At 42.0% G+C, this 19,517-nt stretch overlaps 1 protein-coding gene across 3 annotated transcripts in view; it reads right to left on the reverse strand.

Annotated features, from left to right (window-relative positions):
- The window catches only part of LOC141747155 (BEN domain-containing protein 5), a 969,363-nt gene that overhangs the window by 77,886 nt on the left and 871,960 nt on the right, over positions 1-19,517 (reverse strand). For all 3 annotated transcript variants that reach the window (XM_074596964.1, XM_074596965.1, XM_074596963.1), the window contains one exon: positions 11,879-12,041. In XM_074596964.1, the coding sequence (XP_074453065.1) occupies positions 11,879-12,041 (163 nt within the window). The remainder of the gene's footprint in view (positions 1-11,878; positions 12,042-19,517) is intronic.

A 19,517-nucleotide genomic window follows, 5' to 3' on the forward strand; every position in this document is an offset into this window, starting at 1 on the left:
ATGAAACACACGCATACACATGCCTGCTGCCCAGCAAAAGGACCCTGAACACAAAGACTGTTTGCTTTTTCCAATTGTATCAGCTGGTTCAAAACCAGATTGGTCTCTCCACAAACCTTACTTGTTGAAGTACACACACTGGTCACATCCCGCCAGGGACAACACGATCAGCCATGCCTCATCTTCTTAGAAAAATCTTGACAACACAAATTTCAGAGACTATGCAAAAACTTGAACTATAGGCAAGAAAGACCAGAAGAGACGGAGAAAAACAAACTGGGTGATACAGCAAGTATGAGAAATCAGGTCTTGCTTTGAGAGTTTTGTTTCTTTTCTGTGGTGCTCCCTATGATGAATCTCAAGCCATTTGCTTGTTTGAGATAGGCTAGCACAGAGTAATAGCTAAATGTATCTGAACCAGTCTATAAACTCCCACTGCATCTATCTATACCATCTCATTCTCAGTGGCTGCCTCAGAGTGGTTAGTCCTCTGTTTGCATCTCAAAAGTTTTCAGACACATAAATAAACCAAGCACGGACAAATCGGGTCTGAAGGTCTGTTTCTCAGATGGATCTGGCAGCTGCCTCGGTTTATTGGCAGTTCATTTATCATCTCAAGAAAAATATTGATGGTTCTGGAGACACAGGCCCTTTCTGTGTCCTGGCTGAAGGAAAGCTGTCCTTCTGGGCAGGCTTTGGAAAGAAAGTCAATGCAACAAATTCTACTTGGCAGACATGTGAGGGATGCGGTGCAAAGAGGAATCATTAAGTAAGGAAGAAGGGACACTAGAATGATAACCCTGTTGGCCTAGAAATAGCCCAGTCTCAAATCTTCACAGTATCAGAGCAAGAATATGAGACTGTGAGACTGCTAACAGGCACAGTTGTGGGTATCTTCTCGAGGGGAAGTATTACTGCTACACAGTAAGAGGAGCCTGAAGCGGTATTCTGCCAACAGAACCAGCCGCTTACCAGACCTTGAAGAAATTCACAGAAACTCCAAGATGTTGGAGCCTTGAAAACAGGAATAATGGGACTGAAGTACTGTAGGCTCTCTCTGCTTGGGCTGGCAGAGCCATGCAGTCCTGGCTCCACCACATAGGACTGTTAGCAGTCCTGGTGCCTCTCCTTTAGAAACTCAGCAGGAAGACATCTGGAACCTCTGAGCCATTTCCGTCCCCTACCTTGATTAAACCAGCTACGTTTCACTTGAACAGCCTGTTTAAGGATTTATTGAAAGGAAGCTTGAGATTTGTCACGTATTGACGTCCTGCAACACTGCTCCAAGCCCAATGTCTGCAGGAACCAGTCCACTGTAAGCTTTTGCTACACGTGACACTCCGCTGTCCTGCAGACCCCTCTTTGCTACATGAGAGATCTTGAGTAGTTAACCTGCGTACTGGATTTCTTGAGGGACCGGCCGATGAAGAAAAGATGAATGCATTGTCACCTATCGTTTGGTCTTTTGTGGCACCAGATGACAGTTGCTCGTTTAATAAGGATTGCTTACTTTTAGAAAAAGAAATAACTGGCCTGACAGAATCGTGAATGCAACCTGACTGTGGGAACATGTTATCCAGAAGCTGGTTTGCTGAAGAAGAGTGATGCACACCAATCATAATGACAGAAAGCAAGGTATTTGGGATGTTGCAATTTTGAAAAACCATGTATTCCTCCAGCAGGAGTTGGTTCCTAGACTCTTTTAGGCAGATTGACCAAAACTCCAGCCTATGCTGAACAGAAATTCAGTTAATTTAACGAGCTTTGAATCCCTTCTAAGTTTTGGGAAAAAGAAGAGCACAGCAGAACACACACAGACTGTTAAGTGCATGAGGAACTGAACACACGAAGATTACAGTGTGTACTCTGAAACTGAAAGCCATATCTCTCATTTTGGTGCTTATACCTGCTGCTTGTGTGACCAGGGCAGGATTTATTCTGAGCGCAAGTAGAAATCATATTGCTCAGAAAATACAGACTCTGCCATTAGCGTCACTGGAGTTGATTCTCCATTGCTTGGCAACTCATACAGTTGTGTATACTTACAAAGAAAGTGTAAGATGATATACCGACTCTAGAAATGAAGGAACGTTTCTGATCTGGTAATATTTTTCTGCTCATAGTGAACAGGATAAATACTCAGGTGGCAAATAACTAGGTAGGGCTAGGAGACTTCAAACATGAAAAAAAGGCGGCTGATATGAATGCTATGGGGAAAGCTGATGAGGGTCAATGCTAGTTCCAGCGTAACAATTAGGAATCACAAAATAAAGCTTGCAGGTAGTAGGCTTAAAGCAAACAAGATATTATTAAGCTGTGGAAATCCCTAGCAAGGAATGCTGTGGATGCTAAAAACGTATACAGGTTCATGGGGGACAAATCCATTGAGTGTTACTACAGACATAATCAACATCTCTGGCTCCGGGATCCCCAAACCACTAATTGCTGGAAGAATATTCAGGGGAGCTATTGTTATACGCTTATTCTATTATTACATTCTTCTCCGGTATCTGCTTTTGGCCTCTGTCAGAGACAAGACACTGCAGAGGACTGGTTTTGATCTGAGCTGATTTGGCTGTTCTTCCATTAAGAGATGAGAGATGGGAGAATCGGTCTCACCCTGCTTTTATTGAAACACAAAGGTTATCTTCAGTTTCTGCCTGAGACACGTTCAGACTTTATTGAACCCTGGACAAAGTTTCACCTCTAGGTGACAAGAAACGCTGCTGGCTTGGGGTGGGCATGTATTGGCCTTGGCTTGAATGTTATATTCTTTTCACCTGTAAACCACTCCGTCCTCTTTGAACAGTGACTTGATGGAGAAGACACAATCTGCTTTTCAGGATGCCGTGAGATATCCTTTGTTAAGATACGCAGAGATGTTAGGGGTAAAAGTTTGTAGAGAAAAGAAAGTGAAGTGGGGTCTCTACCCACCAGTGACAGGCCCAGGAAGGCGAGGAGATGCGGGATCTGTTTCCTGTGACTTTCATGCCTGCTGTCCTCTGGTTTCTAACAATAGAGATGCAGCTGTCCCTACTGGAGAGATTAATTTTGGTCTCTCCACTCATTCAGCCAACTATTTTTCATGAAATTCGTAAGAATGTAGTATCTCTGAGACCTTCATCACTGTCAAATTCAGTTCCAATTGGTCAAGTAGCTGAGAAAGAAAGACAGACAGACAGAAAGACACTCATTTCTTTGACGAGTTTCCTAAAAAACATCTCTGATTCCCTTTCAGGGTGTTGATATTTGGGACTAAAGAAGTAGTAATAAATAATAACTTCTGGTCTCTCCCTAGAATTCCTCTTAATCACCAAAAAGCCCTGCCTTTAGACAACAAAACAGAAAAGAAAAAAAGGATTAGTTTAGCTGAAAGACAGCAAAATGTGAACAAAATGCAGAGAGTGGGTGTGTCTGATGAATGAAACACCACCTGCAAAAAGTCAGGTGAGATGACAGAAAGGCATGGGGTAGGAGTAACGACCTAAAACTGCAAACAAGATGGTGAGGGTACAGCACAAGAGAGGCGGGCACAGGGGAGAAGACCCAGCCAGAAGCGGGGAGCCACAGAGAGGAGGAAAAAGATGGCAAACACGGAGACAAACACACACCACTACAGGCTGGCAGAAAAGCAGAGACCTATCACAGAGAAACTGCAATTTTTCTGTTTATTGCTTTTTGAAAAATGCCTCATTCTGAATGGCTTTTTTCTCTTCATTCCCATTGACATTTGGGAAAGCTCCAAAGCACAGCTCTGGCTAAAGCCCTCTCCCAACCTAAATCTTCAACCCACAGACGTTACTCTTTAGTCATATTAACCACTCCCCTCAGACATTTCCAACAAATTGTTAATATCTTTTAAGCCTTGCTCTCCGTTGCCTTTCAGATTAGCCTTGCCCTTTCCTTTGCACTTAAGTTTAGCAAGTGTTACTAATAGGAATTTAACATTTACCAAAGAATTATTTTAACTACGGGTCTAATAGCATTTGTATGGTGTTCTGAGCACCCAAGAGCCTCACTATCAGTTCCATATGCTTAATTTTGTCTAAGATGCTTATAAGTCAAAGGAAAAATACAAGTTTATAGAAAAGCCAGTTCATACGAGAGGCGTTCAAGACCTTGAAAGCCAGTTTCCAAGAGGGATAGCAGAGCCTCCTGAAGCTTCCCCTCCTTGTTTATAATAGCCGCAACTCTGCAATCACTCATGTAACCGATCATTCAGCAAAAGCATCACTTCTGCTGGTCTAAGTTATTGTCTCCTGTGTGTAAAAGACATACTAATAGAAAAATTTAACAATTTTTGTTAATAGTTGGCAATTATGTTTTTTTTTTTTTGTTCAAAATGTTTTTTTTTTTTTTTCCAAAACCGTTTTGAATTAGAGAGTTCTGTGTTTGCAGGCCACTGATTTAGCTGGCCTGGTAGAAACCGTAAGTCATTGATAGCTTGAAAGGAACGCACTGATGAGGATTTCAATCAGTAAAACCTCAGTGGCAGTTTGGCACCCGTTAGCATGCAGCATCTCAACAGAAACCCCAAAGGCTGCATTGGGTATAAGATCATTTTTAGAGCTGGGCTTCCTCATCTTGGCTGGCGTGTAAGGATCAGTCTTCCCATGTCACTGGATACAGCCCTACCTCGGCCAAAGAGCACATTCTCCACCAGCGCTGAGTTGAAGGCGGCTGGCGGGAAGCAGGGACGACATTTACACACGTGTCTCTGTAAGATGCTTATGCTCCTACTGTCCACAAGGTCCCAGTTCCCAAATAAGGCTGTAAATATTGATGGCTCTCAAGCCAACAAATTCCCTAGTCCAGCTACTGAAGTCTTTCTGCTCTTCAATGAAGACAAGCTCCTGCATTTATGTCTAAAACTGACTTGAAAGCGTTTCTATGGGTCTGGATATGCACCCTGCTTACATTCTGGTCCCATAACAACCATCTCTTCTCTTCCCTGTACCTCAGGGTCCCTGGGAAAGGGACCTGTGTACACAAGAGGAGGGAAATTAATCTACACCCTCATGGTGTCCCCCTTTACAATGCTCAGGACAACACAACTCCGGAGCAAACCGTGGTGCTCAGTCTAACTTGTGCCTTAAAATCTGATAGGACAGGTAGGCTCTCGTTACCTCCATTCCTGAATTCCCCTCAAGACCAGATCCTCAGCTTACAAACTCCCTTTCAGCTTCTACTTAAAACGGGCCCATCACTCCGACCATCTCTCCCTCCTTCCCCACAGAAAGCCATGGGAATAGTTACCAAACAGGCAGCAGGCAAAGCACCCGGGCCCACAGAGAAAGGAACCGGCTACTCGGGACCGCTCCCACTGCAGCAGTTAATGCAAGACCATTTCCCCACTCACATGCGTGGTATTTGATACCTGGCTCCCAGCCAAAAGGTAACTGGAATCATATGGTTAAATCCCCAGGAAATACTTTGAAGATGCTTTCCAAGACTGATATTTCAGAAAAAAAAAAAAAAAAAGATTAAAAAAATTTCTCTCTTTAAAGAAAAAAACCACCTTTATAATAACATTTTGCACTTTTATAGCATCTTTCATCTGAGGCTATCAAAGTACTTTGGGATACAGATGCTAAGAAATCCATTACAAAAATTATAGATATTCCTAAATTGACTGTAGTCGCTTGCCTTAATTTCCATTTCTTTACTGATACTCCCAGACGGTGTCTGCATAGACTGATGCAGTCAGTGCTACAGGCAACTAGATAAACAAATCTACATTCAAATATACGCTCTCCCCCAATAAACACCCTCTCTTACAGTAAAATAAGTGGTTTTGTCCACTGTATTGAACTCTGTGAGGGAAAAGAGGCATGCGTACTGCAACACCATATAGTGTTTAGCACTTTCATTCCAGTGCACTTCATTAACGAGACTTTCACTGTTTCTTAATTTTCTTTGAGCAGGTCCCCCTGTATATACCCAATACGAACAAACACACGGATTCCTTCTGGGTATGAGCCAGCAGCCGCAACCCTGAAAAATATCAGCTTCTTATATCATTAACTGAGTTTCCATGGTGCCCTGGGGCAGAGATATTGATGCTTGACAGCATTATCACTATAAAGTAACTTTACAACTCTATAATTTAACTCTATGCTTCCAGTAATATTAAGAGCGTTTGAAATTGTCGCTGTAAACCTTGACACTTTCACACAGACGGGGGCGTTGAAAGAGGATTTTGTTTTCTTTCCTCAAAGACAGCCCAAAACATGGTACTGAGAAGTAACCAAATAGTGGAGAGACGGCGTGCAAGGAGGTCACTCTTAGGAGAATCTGCAGGATTAGGATTTATGCCACTTTTTGCAACACATAGAAAGGAGCCTGTTTCTAGGAGTTTCGCAGAAGGATGAAGATGTAGACCTCTGGAGGTCTCTTCCTGAGTGTGCGTCTGATTTATTTGGAAATCATCTTGGCAACAAGCTCTAACTCAAGTTCAAACATAATCCACACTGGATAACCTCTTCAGAGCTCCCTCAGCTTTATCAGCACAGCCTCTCATACCCCATTGGTGTTTGCTAGTAATGTTGCCTTTACTGGGTGGGAATGAACCTGCATGGGCCATAATCTGGCTCATGAGGATCTTCTTTTAAGGATGTTACTAACTGTCGGGACAGGCAGTTGCCAAAAAAAGAAATGTAAAAAAGCCCCAAACAACCAAGTGTGTTTGTCCCAGAGGACTGGCAGGTCCACAAAGATATAGATGCTTTTATTGTAATTGTAGTTTGCATACAGATTTCTTTTCCCCAGGACATGCATTTACCAAGATCCAAGTACTCCAAGGAATCTGGATATAAGCAAATGAGTGCTTCCTCCAGGGGATTTAACTTCTCAAATCCCCAGTCAAGCAGCAGGCTGATACTTGAAGTTAAGAATAAGAGTGAACTCAGTGGTCCCAACTGCGCCAAGCGTCCAAGATGTGAGCTCCTTTTAGGCACCTGAAGAGACTCTAGTCAAGCCGAGCTTTCATTCTGTGGCTGCAGCCACATAAATACATTTTTTATGTCCATAAACAGGAGAGTTCAACAGTGCAACTATGTCCTGTGTAAGGGATGCAAAGCTTCCAATTCAACACACTCTGTGAAATGGAAAATACAAAGTGATATCTTTGCAAGCTGGTTCAGCTATACTGTTTTAAACTGTTGAGAGAATTTCTCAGCCGTTTTTAATGTGAAAAGTCCTTCCTTGGGATAGTATTAGTAATGTCTCTTCTGTGTTCTTCACCCATGGCTTCCAAAATGTTTTGGGGTTTTTTTATTTTGTTTGTTTTACAAAAGAAGTTTCATTAAATTCATTCTAAATCAAAGAGGTGAAGTGATGTGCTTAGAAAAGCTGTACAAAGGAGGACTGTTTCAGCACACTCCCAGTCCAGGGTTTCAGTCTCTTGTTCCACTCAGAAGAGATTTCAACAAGTAAAGCCATACACATAGATGACTGAAGTCCCATCTTTGGATGAGGGCCTTCCTCACATGGAGGAAGTTTAGAATTAAGATGAAAATGCACAAAAAAAGCCACGGACACACTGACAATTGTGGTGCCCACCCATCTTGATGATTTTTCTTCCCTACAGTACCAGGCTACGATCTTAGCAGTTCTTGCCTAGTCCCCGTCATTTCTATCTTCCTATCTCATGGCTAGTCTTTGGAAGAATAAAACCTTTTATGCTCTCTTATGGGCTGCCTGCTGTGCAGCAGGGATCCAGTTCAAACACTCTAAAAAATGAAGCCAACAGATTTTAAAACTGTTGATGTGAGACTCCTTTACCGGCCGCTCTTGGGTCAGGCTGTGCCGGCTGCTGATCGGCAGCTGTAGCGGAAAGCAATTCTGGGTGTGCTATCAGAGCAGCGCTCAGAGTCCTGCAGCTGGGAATTCATCCTTCCTCCCCCTCTTTTATCCTTTGTTCCCTGCCCAGCCATGACGCTGGTGTGTATCTAGACAGCTCAGCAGTTGAGCTGCTGGTGGTGAACGTCGCAGAGCCGTTTACATGCCTGGTGTCATAAGCCCTGCAAATGCCTAGTACAACACGGTACTTAATGGAAGCATATCAGCTCATTTTAAAGCTTCTTTACCTGGTGCTGAGCAAACTGTTGCCGCGCTGCCTTTTTAATCAGTTACCACCAAATGTGTGCGCATGTGAGAAGGGTTTTAAACATTTCTCCGTCCACTTCCAGGCAACTAACCGGCAAGCCTACAATCCTCTTATTACGCCTTCGAAACAGAGTCCATTCACTGTTATCTACAGCACACGTTATCGTAGGGTATTCTGCAGAGCCAGGCTTATAGAACATATCCCTAATGTTTCTCGTACACTGTGTACATATCAGTTGGACACAGAGCTACTAGGCACACACACACCTCCGAAGGAGTGTATTACAGGACGTTCAGGAAGTTACACCTGATGCGGTGCTTTGTCTGCAGGATGAAAATACAAGAGACACACCAGCAGTAACCATTACTGATAGAATGCTAATTGAGGCCTGAGACATTCATGCAACCATGATCACTCTCTATGTTAGAAAAGGCCAGAAATTCAACATTCAACACTCCGCAGGATGCTGTTATCCCACCATATATGTCCCAAACACATGCCCCCCCGCACAGACTGATGGCAGATTCTTCAGTCCTGGATTTCATTTCAATAGTGCAGCCTCAGGGGCAATATTTTTTTTAATAGAACATACCAGCTGTAATCCTCTAAATTCTGAATCTTTGAGGTATTTCATTTAGAAAAATACATTCAGCTATACTAACTGGAGTAATTTGAACAGATTTCCACTTCTAATGATATCTTCCCTTCCTTTATTTTAATTTTCTTACTTTTCTTATTGAAAAAAGTTACCGTCCGCACTGTCAGAATTCAAATAACATTATCAGACTGAAAGTCTGTCTCCCATTTTCATGCAAGTTATCCATTTATCTCAATAATTACAAGCTATGTTTTAGTCACACACGTCGGAACAAAATGCATACTCTTACCCAATGTAGAAATATATCTATTACAGGCTCACATAGAGGTTTGTATAGATCATAGAGTTAGCATGTAAACCCTGAGGAACATGAAGAGATTTAAAAAAAAAACAACAAACAAAAAAAAAACCACACAAAAAAACCCCAACCAACCAACAAACCTAATCCACTTATATAATGGCATGAAAGGGGGTAGAACTATGATCTTATTTGCCACGAATGCTGTAAAGGAAAGAAGCTGACAGGTAGAATTACATGCCACCAGTGCAAACAGAAGACTCTTCAGAGTTTGTTCAGTTTTTTCACCTGTCAACAGGAACAACACTAGGCTAAATCAGTATTTTTGGAGAACCCGGAGATCCTATTTTATTTTGGTCTCTACATGGAGCCAGTATGGCTAGTTTCTGAATGTGGGGTGTGATTTGCTTTGTAGTCTCTGTTCAAGGCCATGGGTTCCCTGAATTTGAGCCTAAGTCTCAGTCTGCACTTCTTAATCCAACACTAGAGGCTTCGAACAATTCTAGCCTCCCTGATCCTGTTTCTATGAAGAACAAAACAAAATAACCCCCCACACACACCCAATAACATCACAGTGGGATGAACAAAGTCCTAAGAAATACATCTTTGAAGGCAGATTTGCTGAATACTTGCCCTATCAGTTCACAGGTTTTGGGCTGACTGTATTTTCTTCATTTATTTGCTTGACTTGCTGCCTGCATGTAGCTAGATAGTTAATAGAAGCAATGCCTGTCCTTGGAGGCCAATATGAACTTACTGGCTGTGTCTTTGGTTCAGGCCCATTAAAAAACGGAGCATTAATTAATCACTGACTTGCAAATAGCTTGGAAGAGCTGTTCAGGCTAAATTGAAACGTTCTGCAATTGTTCTCCTTTTGGTCACAGGCACTGTGGTGATAGGAAACTTCTCCCCTGCCAGGATAGGATGTGCATAAATCCAGCCACTCCTGTGTCAGAGCAGACCAGCCCAGAGACTGCTTCAAGCAGCTCCATTTCTTTCTCTAACAAGGAAACTGCACACACGAGGAAGAGCTGTCATAAGCAGCGCTCTTGATACGATCCCTCCATTGGAAAGGAAATAATAAAACCTACCAGGGAAAAATGCCAGTGGAGCGTACTACGTGGGCAGGGAGCCTTTCCCTGCTTGCTGCCTGCCAGGCCAGTCAAAACCAGTTTCTCCTCCTATTTCACTCAGCTAGGTGAAACTAACTGTAGAAACTAAGCTGCTGCTCGAGCTTCCCGTACATCACCACCAAGGACGTCTGTGATCTGGGGCCTGTTTTCTGTGCTCTGGCTGCTGATGATCACAATGAGTGAACAGAGAAGGATGCAGCTCTGTCTGCAGAAAGCAAGCCAAGCAAACAGATAGGGATGTTAGACACCACAACTGAAACCTCGGTAATGCGAAGCAGGAAACAAACATCTTTATGGAAATGGAAACTAAGCCAGCATGACCTACAAGTCATGAAGAAAAACATATTCAAGGGAATCATGATCTCATTTGTATAGGGACTCTTCCCATTCCTCACTGCAAAAACTGTTCGTGATAAATAAGGAAGATAAATAAGCAGTTGTCAGTACAATGAGTACTAAGTGAGGAGTAAAATGAAAGGTGAAACTAAGGCACATGTTCTTAAAATGCCAAAATACCAACATAAGAAAATAAATACCCTAAACCTAACAGTAATAACATTTTTTTTCCTCAGTAGCCAGACATACTACATACATATGTGTATGTTGCAAGAAGCTATTCCCTGGAAATAGTTAACCTTATTGGGCAAAAAAGAGCTTGCATTCCAAATGCTCAAGTCTGATAAGTCACCTTAATACATTCATCCTCCTTCTTTCCCCAGATTCCACTTTCAGTGGAGAAGCCAAACCAGAAAACCCCAAATGATTAAGAATTACTCTTCCTGCTCCCCGCTTCTTGCTCTTATTCCCACACGGTGTTCACACATGCATGGATGGTGAATACATATGTCTCGTGAAAATTTCCCCCTCGCTACCCTAAAGCTGTAAACCTTCCCCAACTTCCGAAATGCAGTGGAGAGGTAAACAGGCAATCACAGCTAATCTTTCTCCCTCTGCAATGTTTCTAAACCTGTAGAAATTTCAAAAACTACCAAGATAGAACAACAAAATGAAATAACACACCCAAGCTTGAAGTATGGGTGCTGGTTCTTTGATCGAGCGTGGTGACAAAAAAGAAAAAGAAAAACATAAAACCAGATCGTAAGACCAGTCAGAACAATTCTACAAATTGTTGATACGTTGAGATAGCCAGATGGATATGTGTTTTTTGAGGAATGAGACATTACTTCTATTGGAGCACTCAAAAATGCGAATAACTTTGTCGGTTTTGTTTGCAGAACTCACTTTCCATTTCTTTGACAACTGGTATTGAAGACCTGGCCCTGAGGCGGCCACAGAACCTAATGGATCCTTTAGAGCCTTTTCTGGCTGCAGTTCAAAGGCGGAGAAGGTATTTTAACTCAGTACCAAAGATGCACTTTCAACTTGCTATTAAAACAATAATACAAACACAGGGATAATGAGAGAATAAGGAGAGAAATGAAGAAAGAAATGGAAGACTGTGGAAGGGAATGGATCATAGGCTCTCCAGGACTAGTTTCTATAATAAGTGTGTGAGACAATCTGCTACAAGAGGGAAATGGCTTATTTGATCTAATATGCCTTTCTCTTCTTGAATTTCCACAGTATGGAGAATCAATATGAGGGAAATTAAAGCATCAGGAGCAGACTCACATTTCCACTTGTGTGTTCCTATCTCAGCAAACTCTTATTGAGATCAAAGTATTTACCTTAAGTGCCCGGTTCACGTGTGCTGCAAGAGGAGTAAGGATTTCAAAGGATACATGCTTCTTCTGTGTAGGGGACAGCAGTAGTAGGTCCATCCAATATGTAGCTGTAGAATGAGACTTCCAGAGTGTAGCAGTAGGACGTATCATTTAACAGCCCACCCAGGAAACGCCGGCCTGTCCCTGCTTTCACAGCGTCTCTGTTGAACGATGTACTGGACTGCAGGAGGAAGAACACAGAGACATGAAGCGAGTTCATGAGTGGAACAAGGGAAGGGTTGGGAAGGAGCCTGTTAAAATAGAAAACAGTTAACATTCACATTACCAAATTTCACTTACGCTTTATGAGACTGCACTATTTTTTGGGCATGGCCTGGAGAGACCACGAATGGAGACACAGTTCTGGCACACAGACTGTAAATAATGCCTTGCAGACTTTCACAAAATTAATCTCAGTTCGCGAGTAACATCAGCTTTTCTTTGAACCTTACAGACCCTCCGTTCTCAAAAGTTAAGCTGGACTATTATTTGGCTATTGGGTTCCTTCTCTCTATTGCCTTCCCCTGTATCATCACCATTCTCCTCCACCTCTTACCCTGAACTCTTTTACACAAAGTAGAAATACAGTGGCATTTACGTTTTAGTGAAACTTTCTCACCTAAGACATTTGACTGGTTCTTAAATTAGGTCACACAAATTTCCACTTCACTAACTGAAATGTTAACTGGGTGTTGCTCTCTGGGTGGAAAAAAGATACTGCACTATTTTACAGCATTAGCAGCACAGAATAAAAGGCAGTATTTTGTGCTATTACTGCAGATCTGGCTTTAAGAACCCTACAGCTTTATGACTATTCATTTGAGGGGTGTAAGGGAGGACTCCAAGTATTTCCATAAATGAGTTTTAGCTCTCCTTTGAAGGCATGACAGCCGGAGACTGAAAGGGAGCTCATCTTCAGGTTGATTGAAGTCTCAGAGCCTGTTCCTACCAACATGACGGAAAAAATGGATTCTGATTTCATTTTGGTTATCAGACTCTATTCACAAACCTCATAACCATTAGACCTGAATCAATCTGGGCTCGGCACAGGGTAGAGACCAGAACAAAAAAAAAAAAAAAAAAAGAAAAAAAAAGAACACTTAGTAGATCCAACTTGGATCTGTTGCATAAAAGGTCTTAATATCTCCTGTTTTAAGAATTTAAGTTGCCAGTGAAATATAAAGGACCCTTAACACAGGTTCCTGCTCAGTCGTTGTGGCCATGGTGAATTCTTTCAGCTATCCAGGGTCCTCCTATTGAGCCTTAAAGCTAGTAACTTTGCTTGCTAACACAATGCTAGTATTTTTCAAGTCCATCTCTTATCAAAACCAGGGAAAATAAGATTTATTTCTTATTAAAAAAAAAATCAGATGCAATGGTTCAAAATGCTAAACTTCTCTAGACTGAGAAAATCAGACTAATACTGAAACGAGCAAAAATTCTTGATGAATAGCATATATGAGAAGATATAAAGAATGGAAATACCTTTGGGTTTATTAACATTCTGAATGTTTTGAAGTTTCTCTCTCGTTATAAAAGGGAAGACTTTCAGGGTTAATTAGAATAAGGTGGAATTTGGTTTCTTATTAGCATTATGTAAAGAAGTTTCCAAATGCAACTTGTTGTTGTCTTTGTGGTAACGTAATATTTAGCTTTGTGGTAAATTGTACACAGAATGTATTCTGTTATGTACATATCATATAATTTCCTCCAAATTACATGGCAGAAACCTTGAGGATATTCTGAATATCCATGGGACAGGGAGGTAAAGCTCTCATAAGGACTGATGGGGAAATTAAGTTAATTTGATACATGGAATAAAATACTTAAGGAGGTCTACAAGAGGGAATGTTCTCTGACTTCCTGCAAAAGAAGCCTTCAAAAGACTACTGAGACCATGAAACTGAGAGAAGCTTTGTCTTCAGTTAAAATTCAGAAACAAAAAGGAAGATGATCATGCTCTGGGGATTGCTTCAGAAGTCAAGCAAACATTGATTTCAATGGATAGTGCTTTGTGTTCAAAAGAAAAGTTCCTGTGGTGGAACTTTTAATGCACAAAAGCTTCAGCTGATGAATATGGGTGTATGGAGCCAGCTCAAAGGAAGAAGACAACAAACGTGTCAGAACATGGTATTGCGAATAGTGAGCAGAAGTATCACTCACAAGGGGAATGAGCTAATTCTGTGGCTGTATTTGGCACAGTGAAAACAAGGAAAATGTCGGAGAAATGCTTCAGGGCAGACATTAGGGACTGAAGAACTCCAGTGATTAGGAGACTCACTTACTGATACGGGGTACCTATGACGATTATGGAATCTCATCAGTTATGTTTAAGAACAAATTGGAAAACTATCTGCTGAGTATAGTTCATGTCTTTGGGATACAGTCTGGACACAGGGTGCTATTCGGCTCTATTTCCCATGATTTTCATCAGGCTAGAGGAAGGTTGTGAGTTGAATTCCTCATAGATGGTTCTTGAGAAAAATCTTACATAATATTTTCATCACAGTTCTTGGCACAATAGAGGAGGACCATGCCAACAAAATTTGCTGATGACACGTTGTGGAATGAATCATCATTATGGAGGAGGCCCTGAATATCATACCAAAAAAAAGCAGTGGGATGACTTCAAGGACCGAAGTGATACTAGTCAGATGAAACTCAGCTGCACAAGTGCCAGGTCATGTACTCAGGGCCTAATAAAAAACAATCTCTGCTATAAGCTGAAACCTCATCAGCTGGAAATAGATGAAGAGAGAGTCTGATGTATTACTTCACTGAAGTGATTTTTGCTTTCTGGCAGAAAATAGCTCAGAAGTTGGATCTGGTTATTGGCAAAATTATACTTGCCGTATTTCAAAAGTGAAGCATAAGTAGTTTAAATAATTTGAGGGGAGGTTTGTAAATGGTCAAAAAAAGAAAACAAAATTTGGATCTTTCCAGAGTTTGAATTTTTATTATGCTATGGGTTTTTTTGTTTGTTTGTTTGTTTTTTTTACTTTTTTAATACAAGTTCCAGTTTCAGCTGTGCAAAATTACTTGAAATGGCAATGGCATTAATAAAAATCACCTGTTCATTTCTTTGCCAGGTAGTACTGCACTTCCAGGAATAAAAAGAAGCTGAACCTTCATTTAGGTGCATAAATGTAGATTTTGGAGGTTAACTTTGTCCTCATTTTGAAAAAAAATCTGATGCCATAGACCAACTTGATGTCTTGAGTGAAAAGTAAGATCTCCGATTCAGCTCAGGAAGGTTGGGGTAGAGAAAACGTAACATAAACCTTTCAAATATGAACATGTGCATGTTTTGAAACAGTGGCTTGGGCTTGGCTCTAGAGCAAATGTTATAAGCCAGAACGTGATTTCATGTCTCAGACAAAAAGAAGAAAATTACAGATTCAAGAAAATTCAACTAATGACAAGGAAAGGCAGCAGGTACTTGCCTGAGTCCAACCTTCTACTCGCCGTTTCAAGTCAAGATAAATGGAGTGGAGAAATAAACAGGCAAAACTTTGACTCCTCACCAGAACTGATCTTGGCAACGGATAATGGTGAAAACGAAGGCTATGAAAAGCCATATATTACCATGGCAAAGAAAGAGCTTTTTGCATGCACATTTATTTAATCAAAGTCTAATCTGGGGAAAAGAGGTGGGCGTGAGGGGATGGGAATCCAGGGGCAAGAGAGGGGAAAAAGCACAGGTAAAGTTGTCCGCAAATGAGTCTATTGTTTTTCTCGGAAAATCTATTGCCGTAAACCCCTTGCAAAGCTGAACTGAAGTCATCATTAAGCAAATGCACTGAGCAGGCACAGCAGGAGAACAGCTAAGCAAATATTTATTTCTCCAAGGCTGAATCGCATGGGAGTGTCAACAACAGCAACAGCAAAAAGTACAAAGTCTGGAGGGCGGGGGGAAACACCAAAGACTTTGAAGTTCTTAAACAGGGATATTTGTATAAAATCAACAGTAATTCGTTATTAAAATACAGAGATACATTGAAGCTCACAGGCGTACTCTACTTCCCAGCTTGTGTGAGAAAATTCAGTGAACAAATAGCTATCTACAGGATTAGGAGGTGCCAAGCAACAAGAATCCAGTGTTAAGAGCAGAGCAGGAAGGGTGAAGAATTCCCCCACTTTCTGGTGGGAAGAAGCCCACCGGAAAACCACACCTGGATTTCACACACACTTGGCAGCCTCAAGGTGTGCTGACCCCCTCTCTACATCTTGGGCATTAGTGGCAGCTTCCCCAGGCCTTCCTACCAAATTTCATTCCTCCTCCCCATGCCTTGCAGAATACCTTCTGTATGACCAGATTCCCCATTGGGAATGACAGTGAACAGCCAGGCAGCACAAAGAAATTTGTAAACCAATTGGACCTTATTCAGACATTGCGGCAGACACAGAGATGTGTGGAAGGAAATAAGAAAAAAAAAAATTGCATGCAAATTCTTTCTGGAGTGGTCTCAAAGCAGAAAAAAAAAAAATCTTGGCCCTTAGTCAGACCTCTCAACATGCCAGAACCCCTGTCTCCAGGGCAGTCTTGTCTCTTGGCTGGTAAGGACACTCTCTACCACACAGTGTGTCTCCTCAGTGAATTCAACCCCCTGGTAGCTAGCTTACAAGCTCAACGGCTTAGGCAGCTCCCATATGGCTGAGGGATACTCTTGGTTTCTCAGCACTGGTCCATCGTCCTGATAACAACTACTGGAATGAATGCCCGGAGCAGTCCACATTCACAAAGTAAGGGCAGGCGGTTTACCGATAGCCTCTGCGTGCCTGTATCAAGCTCTCGCAAGAGTGGCTCCAAAAGACGAAGAGGAATAACAGCACATTTCTCACACATCTGAGACTGAATTTTCCACCCTTTGGCAACCTAATGGACTTGGAATCTGAGTGATTCTGCTTGGAAGGAGCTTCCACTGGTGGGTCCTCCTCCTCAGTGGACGTGTGACTTCGCAGGAGACTTTTCTTGATACAGCATCAGAAAACCTCAGATTGCACGAAAGGAAAAATTGGAGGCAAACCCCAGTAAATCTGGGTCTGCTGTTCAGTGAAAGAAGAGATGCCAAAAAGGGCTGCAATGTCAAGCAGGCTCAGTCTCCACGCAGTGGTGGATGGGAGCTTCAGTCCTACCTTTCACTGATGGCAGGGCAAAGGGACAGGGTACAAAAGGGAACTTTCTCGTACAAGACTTTGAATCTTTGCCGTCTTCTGAAATTGTTCAACATATTAGGGAGAAAAATGATCAACGTATAACCGCAGTGCAAGTCAGACCTTGCCAAGCTCCTAGCATGGGAAGCGGGGTGTAGGCTGCACATCACTTATGATCAATCCTAAGATGTTTCTCCAACGCAGCAAGAAAGGAAATGACAAGGTACAAATGACTCAGAAAGTAATTAGGAGAGAAATCGTCGCCCAGACAGAAATCTGGTCACGGACTTTGACAGATTGAGAAAGATGAATTTCTGATGTAGCAAGGTCTAGGGGGTTCCTGAAATCCAACAGATAGATTTTACCAGCTGTTCACATCTACTGCAACCTAATTGATTGTTTATGTGCCCGTGGAAGGAAGTAGCAAACTGCATATATCTGCAAAAACGTGAGATCTAGTGCGCACTTGAATGTTTCCCAGAAGATCGTTTGTCCTCACAAACAGAGTATCTGCATGAAACTCAGAATGAGCTCAGAACTCAGCTGATAGGAATCACCCGTCTATGAAATCTATGAAGATGTAGGTCCAGGAAGTGTTTTACAAAAGGACGTAGCATGTTCAACTGTATTCTCACAAGAATCAGAGAATCATCTTCCCTGGAGAAGAGCAGAGACATAAACACTGAGAGGATTCATAATTAGAGAGTGGTTTCATATTACAACACGTAATTTAGAATATGCTGCGTCACCCTATGCCATTTCCATTTGGGAAATAAACTGTATTTCACAAATGAGGCTAACTATTCCTAAAAAAAACCCCAAAAAACCCAAAAACCAACCAACAACCCCAAACCCAGAAAAACTGCCCACATTTTGCTCATTCTGTAGTTGAGCAATGAGCACTTTACCTACTGGGATAAACTGGGATTATGCATACAAATTGCTTGGTGTTCTTCACCTATCAGCACCAGCAATGGCCAGGTGTAATCAGGACTCAATTACGGCCTCACCAGAGTTATCTGCTGATGCTGCTCTTATAGCTGAAGAGCAAGCTTTTGTGCTAAAGCAGGTCTGACCTCTAAGAGCCCTCAACTCACTGCCCCAGTGTAGCAAAAAAAGTGGTGATAAAAAAGTTAGTAGTTAGCGCTCTAGAAAAAAAGGAATGACACACTTGTCATCAAGGAAGAACAGACATGCCATTGGGAAATGGACTGGAGCCCAGACAATGTCAAATCCATCTCAGTGAAGAGTTTTACAGTATCAGCTGTAACTCACTCACTCTCAATTTTCTAGAACGCTTTATTGAAGTCTACAAAAGTTAGAAAGGGAGCACAGAAATGCACTGCCTTTGAAATCTTTGCCACAGAAGATTGCAAATAGCATAATTACACATTGTGACTCTTCTGTTTGCCCCTCCACAGGGCGCTATAACAGGGGCACAACTGGTAGCTCACTTTCCCCATGTAGATAGTACTAATCACTGCCACAGTGTGCCCAGCACTCACTGCTTTGGCCTTGCCATTCTTGCAGCTGGTAGCCCATCCAGCTACCTTACGAGCAAAACTGATCTCCTTACTTCTGTGGAAGCACTGAGGAAACTTCTCACTTCAAAAGCCAACTTAACTCTCTCCTCACACCCACTTCTCACCAGCTCCATTAACTCTCTTAATAGACTGGAAAGCGTATGCGTTAGTGTTTTTTGTGATAGACTATCAACTCCATGCCAACTGGGTCTGGAGACTTGGAAATGATGGCATTTGGGAGACTGCTATCAGGCAGCCTTCTTCCAATTTATTTTACAAACAAGCTGCAGCCAGCATCTGAAATGCAGATGAGATTATTAAAAAAAAAAAAAAAGAAAAGAAAAAGAAAAAGAAAGAAAGAAAGAAAGAAAGGAAAGAAAAAGAAAAAAAATCCCAAAGGCAGAAAGCTGAACCGAAGCAGGTAGTAGGCAAAGAGGAAGGATTCTGGGAGCAGAGATGTGATGAAATGAGAACAGAGCTCAAAATTACTCCCCGATTCATCTCATCTTGCAGCTTTGCCGTGTTTCTGATGCACAGGAGGAAAACGTATTTAATCTCAAAATCGTTTGTGACTACTGAAATTTGGGAAGTGTGGGTTTTGAAAAGTTCAGAATCATTTCAAAGAGGGATCCCATTAACGTGGAGTTTTTCCAGATCCCTTAGGGACAGCCAGATTGGACTGATATTCCTGTGAAAAGGGCTCGCTCGCTCACCCTCACCGACGGCTCTGCAGTTGGTCAGCATTTTGTTTCATAACGTTTGTGCCTGGTAGGAAACACTGAGGTGGGCAGCAAACTTTGTGTTTAACAAGGGAATATTCTCTGAACTAGAACCTGATTTGCAGAAATCTGAGAAAAGGCATGCAGAGGAGATCAGAAACGACTTGACCTGTCCTAAGAATGAGAGAGAGAAAAGCCTGAAACCAAAACCTGAGGAACACATAGCCTCAAATCCCAAGAGATCTTCACCTTTCTACTACC

Source organism: Larus michahellis, chromosome 8, assembly GCF_964199755.1.
Source record: "Larus michahellis chromosome 8, bLarMic1.1, whole genome shotgun sequence".
Classification (NCBI taxonomy): Eukaryota; Metazoa; Chordata; class Aves; order Charadriiformes; family Laridae; genus Larus; species Larus michahellis.